Source organism: Pongo pygmaeus, chromosome 10, assembly GCF_028885625.2.
Source record: "Pongo pygmaeus isolate AG05252 chromosome 10, NHGRI_mPonPyg2-v2.0_pri, whole genome shotgun sequence".
In the NCBI taxonomy this organism is placed as follows: domain Eukaryota; kingdom Metazoa; phylum Chordata; class Mammalia; order Primates; family Hominidae; genus Pongo; species Pongo pygmaeus.
This window is the reverse complement of record NC_072383.2, coordinates 60,672,392-60,691,386: the sequence shown is the minus strand read 5'-3', so window position 1 is coordinate 60,691,386 and position 18,995 is coordinate 60,672,392. Positions and strand designations below refer to the sequence as shown.

Genomic DNA, 18,995 nt, shown 5'->3' with positions numbered 1-18,995 from the left:
AGGATCCAAGAGTGAAGCCCACTGTATCCCTAAGCTATAGCTCAGTCAAGTGCTTCCGTCCCTGAATCGGACCCACACATGGTAGAAAGACAGAAAGATGTTAGATGTTCGTTCTGTAGTTAGATTTGGGCATTGTTACAAAGGAACCTGGCTTTGGAGAACGACAATCCACATGAGTATATTAAAGACTCAGAAAAGTCCTGTGACAAAGAAAAGTGTTTCCTGAACTCTTTCGAGCATGAGGAATCTTCATTTGGTGGTCCCCTGTTTTCATTCAGAAGCAGGTTCCATGGGAAATGTTGTAGAGGCCAACCTAAATTAACTGATTTATTCTGTGAAGAGGAGTTTGCCAGGTAGCTGAGGTTAGAAGGTAGATGAGAGAACGGACCTATTTTTCTGTGTTTTCACTTAATATGTTAGTTCAGTTCTCGGCTTTGTTTTTCTCCCCTTTTTCTATATGCATTCCCTAGGACACTTGTTTCAATTTTATAATTTAACTACCATATAGACATGAGTATTCACAAATCTTTTTTAGCCCTAACCTCATTCCTGAGAACCACTCCCACATTTCCAACTGTGTCTTCACTAGCCCCTCCACCTGACATCAGACATATGCCCCAAATTCAAATGCCCAAAATGCAGTGTCTTCTCCAGACTAACTCTTCTGCTTGTCTCTCCTGTGTTAATAGCATCATCGTCCTTCATTGTCCAAGCTGGGAACCTCAGCAGATTTGCAGGCATTTTCTTCTCCTTTAATTCCCACATAATTTTTTCAAATTATGTATTTTATCTCTAAGAATTTTCTGTTTCCACAGACATAGTTCAGACTCATTTTTTACTTGGACAGTTGTAAGAGCCTTGGATAAATTATGGGTTGGGTAGAATTTTTGCAGGAAAAGGGGATTTGGCATGGGAATCCTTTATATATATCTCTGTCACAATAAAATTAAAAATTATGGATATGCTTGGAAAAATGTTAAGGAGCCTCTCACTTTAATATTAATGAACAGACTGAGGTTTCAAAGCTATTGAGCAGGAGAAGCAAGAATGCCCCCGATCCCCCTGTCAGTCTTCCTTCTTTTCTGTGGAATGTTGGGGGTATCTGAACACATGAATGGAAATGACAATGAGAAATCTTCAAAATGTTAAATTTTTATTTAACGATAAAATGTGGGATAACCACTTTATTCTTGAAGCCTAAGCGAGGTCACAAAATTTTTTTTCTTTCATACAATTCCTTAAGATCCCATTTGTAGACACTTATCATTACACAAAAATAATGAAGTTCCAAGTAAATTACTATTCTACTGACTCTTATATGTGAGTTTAATTTATTCATTTAGCATCACTAATAATCTATAAAGTCCTTCATACATATATCATTTAGTCTGAAGAAAGTGGTATTTATCAAGTGGGGAAAATTGATTCTCAGAGTGGCTAACTCACTTTCCCAGTATACTTAATTCATAGCTTGAAATTGACTTTGGACTGCAAACTTTGATCACTTTTCATTTCACCACAGCCAGCTCCCAAACCCAACTTAGTGGGTTATATTCAATGAATGAGAGATGGGCTTCCCAGGCCTTTGCTTGTAAGGAACTGACACAGGGTAACTGTTACCAGGCAGAGCCAGAGAGGCCTTACAGGTAGGGCTGGTGTGCAGTATCCAGCCCATATAACCTAACCATGAACCACAGATGAGCCTCCCTGCCCTGCCAGATGAAGTAATGTAACTTATTTTGAACAGGAGCATGTAGCAAAAAAGAGGTCCTGTTTACTTCCACAGTGCACACTGCAAGGCATTCTCAGTACATTATACAGTCTAGATCTCATTGTTTATGGGTCTGGTTTTGCCTTCATGCAGCAGACGTAGTTCCTGATTTATAGCACCATAAAGAAATTACAGTGAAGGATGCCTCAAGATTCTTGGCAGGCAAATATAGACAAAGCTCCTTTACATCTTTTTTAAGAATTCCAGGGATGGAGATCCATGAGCTTTGGTCAGATGTATAATGTGAAGATCAAGAAATTATTTTCCCTTTTCCAACCATAGTATTTTACTGATTTGATGTGATTTCCTCCTGTTTGTTTCCCTCTGAGCATGAAGAACTGGTCACCCACCGTTCTCTGAATAAACCCATTTTAAATGCATGAAGGCGAGTGTGATGAGATTGTTCCTCATTCTTTCCCTCAGGCTAAAATAGCACTTTTGCTTTAGCCTCTTCAAAGCTTCTATTTTCCACCCCTTGAATTGTGTTTACTCCTCTTCTTGGGACCCTTCTCGGTTGTTCCGTCACATTGCTGTTTTTTAAGTAAAGAGGTCCAAATCAGACACAAATCAAACAAGGGTGTGACCAATGCAGGGTATTAGTGAAGAAATTGCTTCCTGGGCTCTGCAAGTCCTACCTGTCTTGGCACACAAATAGTGAGCCATTGTAGTCAACAGTCATCTTTCAAAAGAAGAGAAAAGTTTGTCCTACTCATAAATAGACTGCAGTAGAGAGAAAAATAAATGCCTTTGGTGGCTTCACCCAGTCTGGCTACTTGCCATGAGGAAGAAAATGTGCTTGATTTGGCACTTAACAAATGGTTGTACACATTTGTGCTGGGGAACCGTACGGTATCGTGAATTTTAGATATTGACCCTGCACTAGAGAGAAGCAGAATACGTATCCTCTGATGCAAATGAAAAACAAAGCATTGTGTGATGTACACATTGAAAGCTAAACATGCAGGCAAAACTTTTTCAGCAAGGTGCCTTTAAAAGGGTGCTGAATAACAAATCACTGAGATTTTCAGATCTGAATCTAGTTTGAACTCTAGAGTCCTTTAAGAGAAAGTTCTAAAACCCACCAATTGGGAATATAAAATTGTACAGTCACTTTGGAAAGCTAACTGGTGGTTCTTCAGAAAGTTAAGGTTACCATATGGCTCAATAATTTCACTCCTGGGTATATGCCCGAGAGAACTGAAAACATATATTTACACAAAAACTTGTACACAGATGTTCATAGCAGCATTATTCACTGTTTTAAAAAAATGGAAACACAAATGTCTGCCAACTAATGAATGGATAAACAAATGTGTTCATGTGATGGAATATTATTTAGCCACAAGAAGGAATGAAGGAATCCATGCTGTAACATGGATGAACCTTGAAAACATATGTTTAGCAAATGAAACCAGTCATAAAGACCATGTATTGTATGATGCCATTCATATTAAATGTCCAGAATAGATTAATCCATAGAGACAAAGTAGATTAGTATTTGCAAGGGCTTAGAAGGAAGGAGAGATGGGGAATGGCTACTAAAGAGTACAGGGTATAGGGAGTCCTTTTTCAGATTTTGAAAATGTCCTGGAATTGGATAATGGTGATGGTTGCACAACCCTGAGAATGTACCAAAAAAAACTGAATTGTATCACTTTAAGAGGGTATATTTTATGGTATGCAGAGTGTAATTCAAAAACAGAAAACAAACACATAGACCTCTTTTTTTGAGAAATGAAATGCACCTTGAAAACATTTCATTAATGACTGAGGCATTTACCTGATCTGGAAAATTTTGTGCTGGTGCACTGGGTTTCATGAGTGTTGCTGGTATAGCAAGATGGTAGACTAAGATGTTTCTGTAGAAAGTGGCTGAATATGACACTGAGAAATTATTCTGGGTGGTATGAATACAGGCTGGGCTGGTTGTGAAGAAAGCAAGGAACATGGGACTCAGCTGTGGCTCTATGACTGGTCACTTATTTTTGCTGCTACTTAAAGATCTGAAATATTTTTCCCTTGACCGTCATTTGTGAATATTTTTACCTAGGAGCTTAATTGCATAGTTGGGGTCTTGTTAAATGAATCATCGTATTTGCTGACTTATTTAGTAGTTTCCATTCTGAAAATTGAATGAGAAGAAATACACCCAAACTGATTCCAGGCTGTTGTTTACTTTTTTCCTTTCAGCTATTTTTTGATACCATTAATTAGCATCTACAGAGTAGCCATCCTCTGATGATGGTAAGGTAACCCTGGCTTGTCTCTCAGCTGCCCTGCTTTCTTTCCCAACAATGCATTTCTAATACTTTTGAAAGAGAAGAACACTTCTGCTGCATCCAAACAGAATCCACAAAGTCTGATGCTTTTGAACAAAATGGATGTTTCCTCCCTGTGCCTTGAAATTGATATACACTGTCAAAAAGGGTTTTCCAAATGGTTTCTCTTTGTCACCTTGTACCAGATTTTCTCCTCCATTCTGGAAATGCGCAGTTTAATGTTGCGTTTCGAATCAGTTTCAGCTGAAAGAGTGTGTAATGGAATCAGGGCATCCCATGAATACTCTTAACAGTGTCAGAGATGCCTTTTTGTTTGTAGCTCTGCGTTCCACGGGGACTGATGACAACAGTGAAATTACATTGGGGGCCTTGCTCAATAGTAGGTTCCTTGTCTGTGATGTTTTAAGAGAAGTAGTAAGGGTGGCTTCTCCCATTCTGGTGCTTCTGTGTTTTGTTTATATTTCTTAGAATCTAAATTGTGGTGGTTATCACCTCCTGAGAAGAAAAGTAGTAACTGGAGTCCTTGTCAGTATTTTTCTACCCCAGTGTGTATCAGACTCTTTTCAGAAGCATTTCACTCTAACCCTGAAAGTTGCCTATGAAATCACCTGATTCTGACCCTTTTTGTTATCAGCAAGGATGCCAGGGCCCAGAGTTAAAGACAATTAACAGTAGCCCACTGTGGAGCTGGCACCTATAATTTCAGATTCCCAGGCCGGTGCCGGTGCTGTTTCTGCCACAACACACAGGCTCCTACCACCAATTACTCACATATATGTGAATTTCCTCTGAAGCCATGAACCTTCTGAGCTGGAGGAGGGCTTGACAATTAGCCTTTGCCCCACAGTCTTTATCATTTCATGCTTTGGCTGTCACAGTATAGCCTTTCAGGTTAACTGTCAGAACCTAACAACCCAGAAAGGGTACATGATGGCAGGCCCTTCCTCACACGTGTGTGTGTGTGTGTGTGTGTGTGTGTGTGTGTGGATTCTACATTGAAACACATTTAACTACATGAGTGGGTGGATTCCATGCTACAGGGCTGGCTGATTGCTTAGGAATTAAAGATGGGAATGAATTTCTGCACTGCCAGGACTTTTTTAAACTAGAGCCTCAAAGCACTTTGCTTTGCCATTCAGCAAGTTCCCTTGCTGCGGAGAGAAGAAACCAAGGTATAACAAACTGAAATGACTTGGTTTGGAACTGGACTTCAGATGTGAGCTTGATCGCTGCCCTTTGTCTTACTTGGAGGACTTTTTTTTTTTTTTTTTTTTTTTTTTTTTTGAGACGGAGTCTCGCTCTGTCGCCCAGGCTGGAGTGCAGTGGCGGGATCTCTGCTCCCTGCAAGCTCCGCCTCCCGGGTTTACGCCATTCTCCTGCCTCGGCCTCCCAAAGTGCTGGGATTACAGGTGTGAGCCACTGCGCCCGGCCACTTGGAGGACTTTTAATACCTTTTACTCCATAGAAGTTGGACTCCTGGACACCATTACCTGCTTCTCAAGTCCAGCAGCTAGGGGATTTTGGATTTCTTTTCCAGTTCTACTCTACAGAGAGATGCTACCTTTATTTTTTAGCTTGGCTATATATTTGTGTGTGTGTGCATGTATAATTTTTTTCTCTTTCTCTTTCCCACCTCATGTTATAGGTCATTGTTGTGTATCTAGAGCAGAGGGAGTACTTGGTGGGTTCTGCCACATGGGCAAAGCTTTCTACTGAGGCTGAAAAGCTCTATGCCTATTGTCTCCATGCCATGTTTATGTAGCACCTATTTATTATTTGACTGTGAATTTTGGGATTTTGTCTGGTTTTAAGATAAAAGGTTTTTACCTTGAGAGGGCAGAAGGGCTGAAGTGTGCTCTGGAATGTACCCTGGCAGAACATGGGCTTTTAGGCTTTCTGAGGGTTACACAAAGAAGGTGCTGACAAGAGTGTTCCTACATTTGCTCTACTTGATTCTCCAAACTTTGTCTTCCCCTTTAAACTTAATTTACCCTGGGCATGGTGGTTCATGCCTGCCATCCCAACACTTTCGGAGGCTTAGGTGTGAGGATCACTTAAACCTGGTACCCATCTCTAAAAATTTTAAAAAATTGCCAGGCACAGTGGCTCACGCCTATAATCCCAGCACTTTGGGAGGCCAAGGCGGGTGGATCACCTGAGGTTGGGAGTTTGAGTCCAGCCTGACCAACATGGAGAAATCCCGTCTTTACTAAAAATACAAAATTAGCCGGGTGTGGTGACACGTGCCTGTAATCCCAGCTACTTGGGAGGCTGAGGCAGGAGAATCACTTGAACCTGGGAGGCAGAGGTTGCAGTGAGCCGAGATCACACCATTGCACTCGAGCCTGGGAGACAAGAGCAAAACTCCGTCTCCAAAAAAAAAAAAAACTTTAAAAAAAAATTAACCAGGCATGGTGGCACATGCCTGTGGTCCCATCTACCCAGGAGGCTGAGGTGGGAGGATCACCTGAGCCCAGGAGGCCAGAGCTGCAGTGAGCCACGATCGTGCCACTGCACTCCAGCCTGGGCAACAGAACGAGATCCTGCCTCAAAAAAAGAAAAAAGGAAAGAAAGAATTTGTTACTCGTTTGCATGAATCTGAAGCTTTCTCTATAGCTGTAGTCAGTGACACAGCAGCTCTGCAGTGTACTGAGGCAAAGTCATTTCATATTAGGAAATTTAGAAGTGAGGGGGTGTGAATGAGCTTCTACTATTCAAACCCAGTAGCACTGTGTGTGTTGGGGCTCCGTGAAGGGAGAACATTTCTGAGACCATCTAGAAGGAAAGTTCCTTATTCTGCAGGATGAAACCACACCACACAACAGTATAAGTTGAGTTTTGCTTGCCCCGGAACAAGGGAGATATCTCCCAGGCAATAGAAAGCATAATTGGCTGTTTGCGCCTCACAACAAGGACATCCCCTACTCCATTTACTCCTAGTAGTGATGTATGAAGGGGAGGTGGCTTTCCCATCCTGCTGCTACCTCCAGACTCCTGGGTGGCTGTCTGGGCCTGGAACTCTGGCAGTCCGTGGTGGTAGGTAGCCCATAGGCAATGAATATGGTAATTGAGTTGTCAGTGGTGTTTTGGTTTGGTTTGGTTTGGTTTTGCTTTATCAGTGTTACTGATTGAACACATTGAAAATTTCCCTATGGTCACTGAATAAATCACACCTGGATGTATACTGTCAGAGCCTGTGGGCATAGTTTCAAGTCAGTTCTTGGGTGCCTAGTGAAATATAAGTATCAGACTGGTACAGAATGCCCAGGCTACAGGGGAAGATCACACCTGTTTAAACTTTTTTTTTTTTTTTTTTTGAAACAGGATCTTGCTCTGTTGCCCAGGCTGGAGTGCAGTAGCATGATCATAGCTCATCATAGCCTCGACTTTCTGGGCTCAAGTGATCCTCCCATCTAAGCTTTCTGAGTAGCTGGGACTATGGGCATGTACCACAACGCCTGGCTAATTTTTTCTATTTTTTGTAGAGATGAGGGTCTCAGTATGTTGCCTAGGCTGGTCTCAACTCCTGGGTTCAAGTGTTCTTCCTGCCTTGGCTTCCCCAAGTGCTGGGATTATAGGTGTGAGCTGTCATGCCTGGTCTAAACTTTTTTATATGGCTAAGATTAACAAGATCTAACCTTCAATCGAAGAGGTGATAAATTCTTTAGTCATGCATTTAATCCCTCACTTGGAACCTCTTCTTATACTTTTATTTTGAACGTGATTGGCAGTTCTAAACCTATTTTTCTGGGTCCTTTCCTTAAAGCACAAGTGATGTAGAAAAGTACAGACATTTTTAGGCTTAACCAGTTCTTATTTTCATAAGAAGATTCAGTCACTGGCTTCTCAGTTAGTGGCTCCTGAAACAGATGCAGGATAGTTGTGCTGCTGTGCCTGAGCTCCAAATAACGGCCTCTGAGATGTGGTTGGGCCATCTAGTAGAACTTCATGGAGAGGTGCTTGAGGCACATGGGGTTCATGAAGGGTGGTAACATTACAAAGATGAATCAGCATTCAGGAAGACTCTAGGTCTTCTGTGACTACATAGCCAAATCTGGGCAAATCAGTTCCTCTTCAAACTTACAAAAGCAGCACACGTTTCCTGTAACAGTCAAAAAATACAAAAATATATAAAGAAAAGTTAACCAGGTGCGGTGGCTCATGCCTGTAATCCCAGCACTTTGGGAGACTGAGGTGGGAGGATTGCTTGAGCCCAGGCATTCGCGACGAGCCTAGGCAACATAGTGAGGCCTCATCTCTATAAAGAAAATAATAATAATTTAAAAAATTAAAAATAATAAAATTTTTTAAAAAGAAAAATTAACTTTCTCTCCCACTTCCGTAACTTCCTTGCCACTCATTCAAACATAATTATATGTTATCAAGCTGCCAGGTGTCGAGGTGGTCAGTTAGGACAATCAAGCAAACTGAAAGTAACTATCAAGCCTTTCTTCTCTTACTGCAGTAGTCCTGGCAAGAGGCAAAGAGGAAAGTGCTCTTCCATTTTTCCCCATAGGACGGCACCAGGTGAAGGTCTGGCAGATGACATGCAGCGCTGGCAGGAGGGAGTCTCACTGCCCAGAGCTCTGAACTAAAGGCTTTGCCATTTTGTGGACCGAGGGTTGGAGGGCCAGGGAGAGAAGGGGAAGGACTACAGGAAGACTGAGTCAGAGCAGAGAGGTGTCTCAGTGGAGACTCCTAGGCTAGTGGGGTATGAGTCCTGGGCTGCAGCTGTCCCGGCGGCTGCAGTGCAGGGACTGTGCACCACATCTGGTGTGGAGAGGGCAGCTTCTCCCGTGAGGCCTGCTGGGCAGAGCCTTTGTAATGGCCTGTGGTCAGGCCTGAAACGTCGCACACAGAATTCGGGCATGGAATCAGACTCCTCACATAGATGGAATATCTATATATAGTTTTTGTTTTTACAAAAATGGGATTATACCACCCATTACTCTGCAGTTTACTTTTCTTACTTACTATATCATGGATAACTCCAGGTCACAAAATAGAATTTCACTCCTTTTTTTTTTTTTTGAGACAGAGTCTCACTCTGTTGCCCAGGCTGGAGTGCAGTGGCGCAACCTTGGCTCACTGCAACCTGCGCCTCCCGGGTTCAAGCAATTCTCCTGCCTCAGCCTCCCAAGTAACTGTGACTACAGGCACCTGCCACCACACCCAGCTAATTTTTGTGTTTTTTAGTAGAGATGGGGTTTCACCATGTTGGCCAGGCTGGTCTCAAACTCCTGATCTCAAGCGATCCATCCCCCTTGGCCTCCCAAAGTGCTGGAATTACAGACATGAGCCACTGCGCCCGGCCTGAGTTTTTTAAACTATTAATGTCCTTGCTTTACCTCCTTTTCTCCCATTCTTGCAGTTGACTGGTAAGAACACCCTAAACCTTACTGTTCATTGTATCACAAATAACTCCCCATCGATTTTACTGGAATTAATGTCATACAAATTTCAGCTGTAGTCTTTAAAGGAAAGGCTAACCTTAATATTGGATAATATGCTGAAAACCCATCCCCTCTGTATGGGAATGGATATTGGGTGGGAGGTGATTGCCAATGGATTAAATCACCTCAACCCCTGCAATTTTCTCATTTAACCTCTGGAATGTTACTCAAATTCTGGTCATGGTGGTATCCACAACTCCAGGCCTGAGGCCCCAGAAGGAAGGTCAGAGTGTGTACATAGCTCTCCTGTATCCTCCCAGCCACGGCGTTTGGTTTTTGTTTTTTCTTAATTTTCCTTAGGAAAAGCATCTCATAAAATAATAAAATAGAAGCTAGGAAGTACAGGGGTCCTGTAATGACAGAATGTAGCTTTAAAGGCATTTCTCTACTTTATTGATTGTTTAGTATGAGGTTTGTCAGCTTTCACGTGCACTTCGTTCCCTTTGAAACCCCTTTCCTCTCATTGCCCTACTCCAGATTGGAGACCAGCACTCTGACAAATTGATCCCAAGATCAGAGTGATGAAAGAGAGAAAGATCAAAAGGAAGCCAAGGATCACATAGGAAGAGGCATCGTGATGTAGGCACTGGGAAGGTTGGCAGTCGAACATGCTGTCATCTTTAATCCATGGATGCCTCTTAAAGGAAGAGCTTGGTAGTTCAAACGGAAGTGAAAAAATGTTCTGTACATAGATGGATTTGGATATAATTATCTATTTAAGAAAGTAATGAACTAGGCTTGCCCTGGCAGTCATATTGTAATGGAACGCAGATACCTCATTGTGTGTGAATTTGAAATTAAAGAACAAAGTAAACATGGTGGGCTGCTACCATTGCTGCCCCCTCCCTGTCTTGCCCACTAAGGAGAGAGGCACTGCCTTGTTTCCCCTTGTATTTCAAGGCGCTTCTCAGTGGCGACTCAGCCGGAACACTGTCCTCTTAAGCTTGCTGTCTTTCTGCAAAACCAACAAAAAGGCGTATGGATTTGTAAGGGCTCGGACTATAAGTTATGTAATATTGCTACTAAGAAAAGTCTTACGTAGGGCCCTCATTTCTGGATTCTTCTGTTCCTCCACTCAAGTCCAGCTCCTTCTTCATCTATTTAGCCATTTATCCATCAGCAAGCAATTGTTGCACATCTGGCACGTGCCAGGCACTGAGCACTGGAGATTCAGAGACAGCGACATAGACTTTTCCTGGAAAATATCCACAGGGTAGTTCAAGACAGCCATGGAAGCCAACAGTCATAGCAAGCACTGGTAAGGGTACAGCTAGGCATAGACACCACGGGGTCACAGAGAAGGGCATGGAGGGTAGGCAGGAGGACAGCAGAAGTCGTTCTGAGCTGACTCAGAGAAATGGGCTAACCGTGAGAAGGAAGAAGCCGTGTGAAGGAAGTAGCAAGAGTGAGGCTAAAGCAAGAAATACAGGCAAGAACCAGATAATAAAGGAAACTGGAAAAGCCGGGAAGCCATCACAGGGCTTTCGGTAAGACATGTGGCATGATGAGAGCGGTGCTTTAACATCACCTTTGTGACCCTATGAAGCACGGGGCAGAGGAGGGCAGAACAGGGGCTGAGGAAGCAGTGGATAGCTCCTGAGTCACGCAGATAAGCTCTGATGGAAACCAGAAGCAAGGCACTAGCAGGAATCAAGGAAAGAGAGGGATTCTTGTGCTGCTGAGGAGGTGAAATCTACATACCTGGGTGCCTATTTGGACATGTGGGGTGAGAAAAGGGAGGAGTCTAGAATGGCTGTCTGTCTTCTGGGACGAGCAACTGGGTGGAAAATTGTGTGGTTCCCGGAGATAGAGAATGCTAGAAGACAGATTTGGGAGGGGCTGGGGACAGGATCATTAATTTTGAACCTTATTAAGTATGAAATGCCAGTGAATATATCGAAGTGGATATATCTGTTGGCAGTTGGCTGTTCCAGGCCGAGCACAACAGAGATATGTGGGCTAGAAGGGTTGTCTGGACTCACCAGCGTGTGTCGTTGTTGGAGCTGTTTATCCATTCAGTAAATATTAAGAGTATACACTCAGGGCTATCTTTGTGAGCATGCAACCTGTGCACCACACAGGGCCCTGCTCTCAGAAGGACTTAACATTTGGTGTAATGCTCTGCTGTGGCTGTCTTGAAATTCTCCATTTTTTTATCAGGGGGCCCTGTGTTTTTATTTTGCACTGGACCCTGAAATTACATAGCCCTGCCTTCAATGGCCTGGCACTGTGTGCAATAGTAGGGCTGCAGTGTTGATCAAGACAGGCATGGTTCTTGTCCAGCTTACAGGCTAGCATGGAAAGCAGACAGTTAAGTAATCAATTATAAAATGTGATGAGTTCTGTATTAAGAGAGTGACCAGGCTAAGGGAACATGTATGGAGGGATAGGGATCTAACCTAACCTAACCTTGGCGGCTGCAGATTTAGGGAATGAGAGCACCCAGGGAGAATAGTGAGACAGAATCCTAGTCCACAACACCAAAGAAGGGACGGAGAAGTTGGAGAGAGAATGTCCTGGGAGTTAGGAGGGAAACCAGGAGAAGAAGTTGTATCCCTGGTGCCAGGGTTAGGAGACAGATGCTGCCTGGGAGATCAGAACGATGGCATGCCCAAGGGATGTAGCAACAAAAGGGCCATTTGTTGACTCAGGTGACAGTAGCTGGGTGTAGAGGGAGGGAAGAAGTTAATTTACCTCTGAGGGATCCATGGGAGGTAAGGAAGTAGATAGACCCTGAGTGTAGATTATTATCAATTTCTGAGGCTTAGGTTCTTAGGAAAGAAAAAAGGACATTTCGAAGGTGGAGTTTGGATTAGGAGAGTATCATCTGTTTGGTTTTGGTTTTACTTTGATTTTAAACAGAATGCTTTAGCATGGTTTTGTTCTATGGGCAGAGATCCAGTGGAAAGAGAGGTCAGAAATACAGGAGTGGGAGTAACTGACATTGGGAGAACCCCGAGGTGTGGGAAGTGACAGAGACGAGCTCCGGTCAGGAAGAGAAGAGGAAAAGATAGCTGAGGAGCAGTGAGTGTCTAGCTGAAGGCCCCTCTTTCCTCTGTAAAATCCACCCCATGTGACTTGGTTAAGTGAACATCTGCTGCCTTTTAGTTCTTTTCTCTTCCTGCCTTAAATTCAAGGAACAGTTTCTTCTAAGTTCTTTCATCTGCTCCTTTAATCAGCAAACATTCACTGGGCCCCTGCTTTGTGACAGGCATGACCTAAGCCTTTGGCATTACCAGGCCCCTGAGCTCCTGACACTCAGGTCCTAGAGGAGATGCTTCCATGGCCTGATTGGGCATCGCTGGCTCTTCCCAGTCCATCCCTGGGAATTCAACCACAATTCAGGGGCCGTGCAGAAAAAGAGCAAAAAGTTAAGAGTAGCTTTAGGCAAAATCTTGAAAGAGGAGATTACCTTTGGAATTTATCCCATAATAACTTTCACTCCAGCTCCCCGGATTCTCAGGGCCCCTCTAGATCCCGTAAGATTAGGCCCAAACCTAGAATTTCCTGACCCCGCCCCCTTTCAAATTCTCCTGTGTTTCTCCATCCTGCCAAAACTCCTACTCCCTTATTATAGTCATACTCACCTGGTAATTAGAACAAAGACCATTGGAATTAATTCACACTGATTTGTGAATGGTGGATAACACCTTAGTGGGGGTGGGGTAATAGTGATTGCATTTTACAAGTGGCTCCTGTTTATAAGAAGGAATCTTTAACTTGTCATATTTCAGACAGCATAATAAAAGTGATAAGGAGTACTATAAGAGGCCTCATCTTCTCACAGTCAGTTCCCCTAAACTTTTCCATTTTCTCACAGCTTCCACTGTTTTTTTTTCCTAGAGTCATAAGTTCTCTAAAGCCCCTAAGATTTTTGTCATCACTCCTTCCCTTCCTGGATGCGCTGCCTGCCCCCCCGCCGCCCCCTGCCCCGACCCCCCACTTTCCCATTTCTATGACAGCAGCAACTAGGGCACAGGTGGTGAGGGGTTGGGGGTGGGGTCATGACAGCTGCAGCCATTTATAGGGATTGTTTCCAAGTCAGGAACTGCCTCTGCACTGGGAGAGAGGGATGCCCAGAGGCTTCTTGGCACAAAGAATGCAGCCTCCCTAGAATGAAGGAGGCATCCACTCAGATCTGAGCTGATCGAAGGCATTTCCCATGTTGGTGGCTCCTCACTGAGAAGCATGTCAGGTCTCAGGTCTCTAGCTCCCTGATGCCTGGGAGCTGTTGGGTTCATATAGAATGCAATTCCCCAAGCCACTTCCATTTGTTGTAGAAATGGCAACATTCTGCCACAACCGATCGATAGCTGAAAAGTGGCTGTCAGGAACCACTTTGGAATCAGAAGGTCTGAGAACAGGAGACACCGCTGGGAATAGACCCGGGAAAGGTTGCTCATGGTTATCGATCCTGCAGCCTCTCCTATAGACATCTGCTCTGGGGAACGCTCTTCCCTCAAAAGTCCTTGACTGGGCAATAGCTCTTAGATACATTTTTTGGAGTGTATGAGTTTCCTGAGCCTTGAGATGAGTGGTTTTGCTTTTTTTTTCCCCTGGACCCAGGATGTCACCCTAGAAACTCGATAGTGTAGGCCACACATTCTCAGACATTGATGTGCTTATGAATCACCAGGGGATCTTATTACAATGCAGATTCTGATGCAGTAATCTCAGGGTGGAACCTGAGATTCTGCATTTCTAACAAGCTCTCAGCTGAAGCCAATGCTGCTGGCCCACAGCATCATTTGAGTAACAGGGATCTAGAGCTGCACTGTCAAATACATTCAACACTAGCCATATGTGACTGCTTAAATTTAAAGCTAAGTTCATTAAACTTCAATAAAATGAAAAATTCAGTTCCTTGCCTGCACTAACCACAGTTTAAGTCCTTAGTACCCACATGTGGTTAGTGCCTGCCATATTGGACTGCACAGACAAAAACATTACCATGATCACAGAAGGTGCTATTGGATAACCCTGGGCTATAGCAAGACTCTGTTGCATCATTCATTCATTCATCCATCCGTCCATTTATTCACTGAGCATTTGTTATACGCCAAGAAGTATGCTTGGGGCTGGAGCATTAAGGCACACTTCCAGCTAGCAGAAAACGTAAACATAAGCTAACTAGAATGCAATGCGCTTAAAAGAGAGATGCCTCTCTCATATGGTGAGGGATTCAGAGCTGGGAACGGTGAACTCTGCCATGCAAGTGGGAAAACAAAAACATCTCTTGGCATTTCATGTGTGATCTGAACCAAGCAATGGTTGTAACAGAATCAGAGCGTTTATGAGATTGGCTACTGACAATGCATTTTCACCATTTCAGGGCCATAATCATCAGAAATGGAGAAATTATCCCCATGTCTTCAGAATTTACCCCTGAGACGGAGCGCCAGCGACTTCAGTACCTGGTAAGAGTCATCTAGGCTTGGCAGAGGGCAGTGGCATCAGGGATGGCATCGGAGCTGTTCTGGAGGAACACGTTGCTACTGACATGGGAGCAGGCTCACCGCATTGAAATGACATATGGTATTAACTCCCCCACACACACCTTCTGGATCACACATCCTGGCTCCGTGTGTGACGACACACTCCACCTCCGTGAATTTATTATTGCGGCTGATTTTCTCCCATCTGTGACCAATTGAAGACATGGTGTGCTCTGGTTTTTTTGTTGTTTTTTTTTTTTTAATGGCTTCTTATGTACAATGTGAAATGCAGTTTTGAAAAACACAGATACCTTCTTCCATGGCCCGCTACTCACTGTAACTCAAACAGGGAACTTGGTCTGATTCCCGTTGTGAGGAAGAATCTGCCCACATGGCAGCTCTAAGGTCTCTGCTGACACGCCACTACTTCATGCTCAGATATGAAGTCTTACAGGCCCTTTGGGAAAGGTGCAGGTGTCAGAAAATCTGTTTCTATCCTGAAAATAAGTTCTCTATGTAGATTATTCTCTTTGGAATGAAATTATGAGCGGGCTCAGTTTTCTGGGAAACAGAATAGACTCACTTCCTTGTCTTCAAATTCCAGGGACAAGGGTATTAGGCTTAGAATCTTGGTTTAAAGTGACTCTGGTAATCATCCCAGGGGACCTTGGGGCAGATACCTCTAGGGACTAACCCTGTGAATCGTACTTCTGTGGATGAAATATTTTCTCACCAACTGGATTTCTTTGTAGACAACACAGCTAAAGTAGTGCCCATCTGCTCTTAGGAAAGAATTGATCCAGGCTACTCAAAAAGGACTTTGTTTGCATCTCTGCATTTCAGTATGTGTGGTCAGGATTTAATTAATTTGGTTGATTTAGAAAGTAGCTCTGCACTTTCCTTCCATTCCCACGTCTGTGTTTTCGTTCATTTTATTCTATGAACTGTGTCGCTTTAACTACTTATTTGGTGTATAAGACAGCAGGAATCCAAAATGATTGTAAAAACAGTACTTCAATCTTTCACCTACTGTTGCTTTCTAACCTTTGTGGTGGTGTCTTAAGCTGATAAACTTGAAAACCACTACTAGGGAATCCAGGCTTCAGACCTCGTCATTTTCTTTGGTAGTCTGGGCCGGTGGAAAGGACCCCACCGCAGCCTTCAGATCTTCATTCTGGCCCCAGCTGTGTTACCAGCTGGACAGTTATGTGCAAGTTTCTTAACCTTTTCTGACCTCAGTTTATCACTTGTGAAGTGGAGAGCTAGATGATAGGGTCACCAAGGGCCTCTGAGCTGCAAGGGTCCCTCCAAGTAGAATTCATTACAGCTGGCCTCTCTGCCACCTGTCTGGCTTTCTCTACTCTATTCCACAAGGCTATCCAAGTGACCTTATTACCCACCTTGTCACTCCCTTGTCTAAAGGCCTTTGGCTCCCTGCAATTTACAGAATGCAGACCGCCCTTCTTGGCCTTCCTGGAATCCTGGCCCGTGCCCACCTCTCCAGTCCTATCTCACCACTGCCACCAGGCATCCCATGCTCCAGCCACAGAGAACTACCTTCCATTTCCAGGACATATCATGATTTCTCTGATCTCTGACCCCCATGCCTTTGGAAGTATGGTCTGCCTGGATGGCCTTTTCTTTCTTTTCTGTTAGGAAAACTCCTCTTCATTCTTTGAGACCCCAGCACAAATATCACTTCTTCTGCAAAGTGTCCCCTAATCCTCCTAGGGAGTCAGTCCCCAGTGCTTGTACCACAGCTTCCAGATCCCTGCAGTGTGGCTCTCAGCATATGGTGTTGCTTGTTCAGGTCTCTCCCACTCTTCAGACTGAGTTCTGGAGGGCAGGCCACTTTCCTTAGTCACCTCATATTGCCAGTATTCAACACAGCACCTGGCACAGAGGAGGTATAGAACCAGTATCTGTTTACTGAATGAAAGATTTAAAAACAGGCTGGGCACGGTGGCTCATGCCTGTAATCCCAGCACTTTGGAAGGCTGAGGTGGGAGGATCGCTTGAGCCCAGGAGTTCAAGACCAGTCTGGGCAACATGGCAAAATACTGTCTCTACAAAACAAATGAAAAAAAAAAAATTAGCCAGGCATGGCGGTGTGTGCCTGTAGTCCCAGCTACTCAGAAGGCTGAAGTGGGAGGATCACTTGAGCCCGGAAGGCAGAGGTTGCAGTGAACCGAGACTGCACTACTGCCCTCCTGGGGCAGCCTAGGTAACAGAGTGAGACCTTGTCTCTTTAAAAAAAAAAAAAAATTAAAAACAATATTCATATTGACTTCTAGATCATTACCAAACAGTCCTTTCTCTTCTGCCCTCCGCCCAAACATTTCACAGCAGGGTATGAAGCCTTTGCCTCCCTTGCCTCTATTATATCCTATCCTCACCTTCCGTTGTTTTTTTGTTTTTTGTTTTGAGACAGGGTTTCACTCTGTCGTCCAGTCTAGACTGTAGTAGCACAACCATGGCTCACTGTGGCCTCAACCTCCTAGGCCCAACAAATCCTCCTACCTCAGCCTCTGTTTAGCTAGGACTACAGGTGCGCCACCATGCCTGGCTAATTAACTTTTTCTTTTGTAGAGATGGGGGGTCTCACTGTGTTGCCAGGGCTGGTGTTAAACTCCTGGACTCAAGCAATCCTCTCGCCTCAGCCTCCCAAATTGCTGGGGGTTACAAGCGTGAGCCACCATGCACAGCCCACCTCCTGCTCTTTATTGAAACCCATTTCCTATTCAGGTTTCTGTTTTCCTACGAGAGGCAATGAATAATAAGTTAACTTTTTGCACTTTCTGTTTTAAAATGATTTCATCTTTTCATGTTACAAGAATGGACCTGGGAGGTTAACTTGGTTGGCGGAAGTATAGGAATGCTGACATTTTCAGATTCCCAAATGTCAGCGGTATATTTCAGGATGGTTGAAATAAGATGCATGTGGCTTCAGATCTCAGCTTTGTCACGTAAGTGTATGTAATTTCCACAGGGAACTTCAGTGACTCCCAATTTCTTCAACAGTAATGGGATAGAAAACTTCAGAAGGCTGTGTAAGGACTAATACATGCCGTACTGTTTTGTGACACACAGTACTACTCATTTAGCTATTGTTTGAAGAATTAAAGTCTTACCACTACAAATCTGTCTTCGTCTGTTTGGGCTGCTGTAGCAAAAAACCATAAACTGGGTAGTTGATAAACTACAGAATTAATTTCTCACAGATCTGGAGGCTGGGAAGTCCAACATCAAGTTACTGGTAGAGTCAAGATCTGGTGAGGGCTCTACTTCCTGATTTGTATATGGCAGTCTTTTTTTTTATTTTCTTTAAAAAAAAAAAAATCGTGGCAGAAGGGACAAGGATGCTCCCTGGAGCCTCTTTTATAAGGGATCTAATCCCATTTATGAGGGCTCTACCCTCATGACCTAATCACTTCCCAAAGGCCCCACATCTAAATACCATCACATTGGGGATTTGGCTTCAACATGTGAGTTTTGGGGAGATACATTCAGTCGGTAGCAAAGATCCCACTGGCCTGCAAACCAGGGTAATTTTTTTTCTCGTTTTTATTTAAGAACCATTTCTAACATTGCTAAGATTAATGCATAATTTGGTGTTGCTCTTAAACAATCAGTATGGACACTATTAGTCCACAGAACCAAACCTAATGTCTGAATTTTTAAAAGGTAAGAATGCTGCTCATATCCTTTTTAATCCTTACTCCTAAATCAAATGGGTTACTCTGGTTTATAACTAAAAACATTTCTCCTCAGACATCAGGAGTTTAAATAATCAGAACATAAAATACCCTGAGTTAGAATATTCATAGCATAAAATAATCTTATGGTGAAATCTTTATGGTAAATATTTGAGGGAATTAGAGATTAATAGTGTAAAATCTTGAAAATAGTATCGGCCAGGCATGGTGGCTCACACCTGTAATCCTAGCACTTTGAGAGGCCAAGGTGGGCAGATCACAAGGTCAGGAGTTCGAGACCAGCCTGGCCAACGTGGTGAAACCCCATCTCTACTAAAAATACCAAAAAAAATTAGCTAGGT

At 43.6% G+C, this 18,995-nt stretch overlaps 1 protein-coding gene across 1 annotated transcript in view; it reads left to right on the top strand.

Annotated features, from left to right (window-relative positions):
* PPM1H (protein phosphatase, Mg2+/Mn2+ dependent 1H) overlaps window positions 1–18,995 on the top strand; it is a 290,291-nt gene that overhangs the window by 181,766 nt on the left and 89,530 nt on the right. The window contains exon 5 of the mRNA XM_054444105.2: window positions 14,836–14,920. Within this exon, the coding sequence (XP_054300080.1) occupies window positions 14,836–14,920 (85 nt within the window). The remainder of the gene's footprint in view (window positions 1–14,835; window positions 14,921–18,995) is intronic.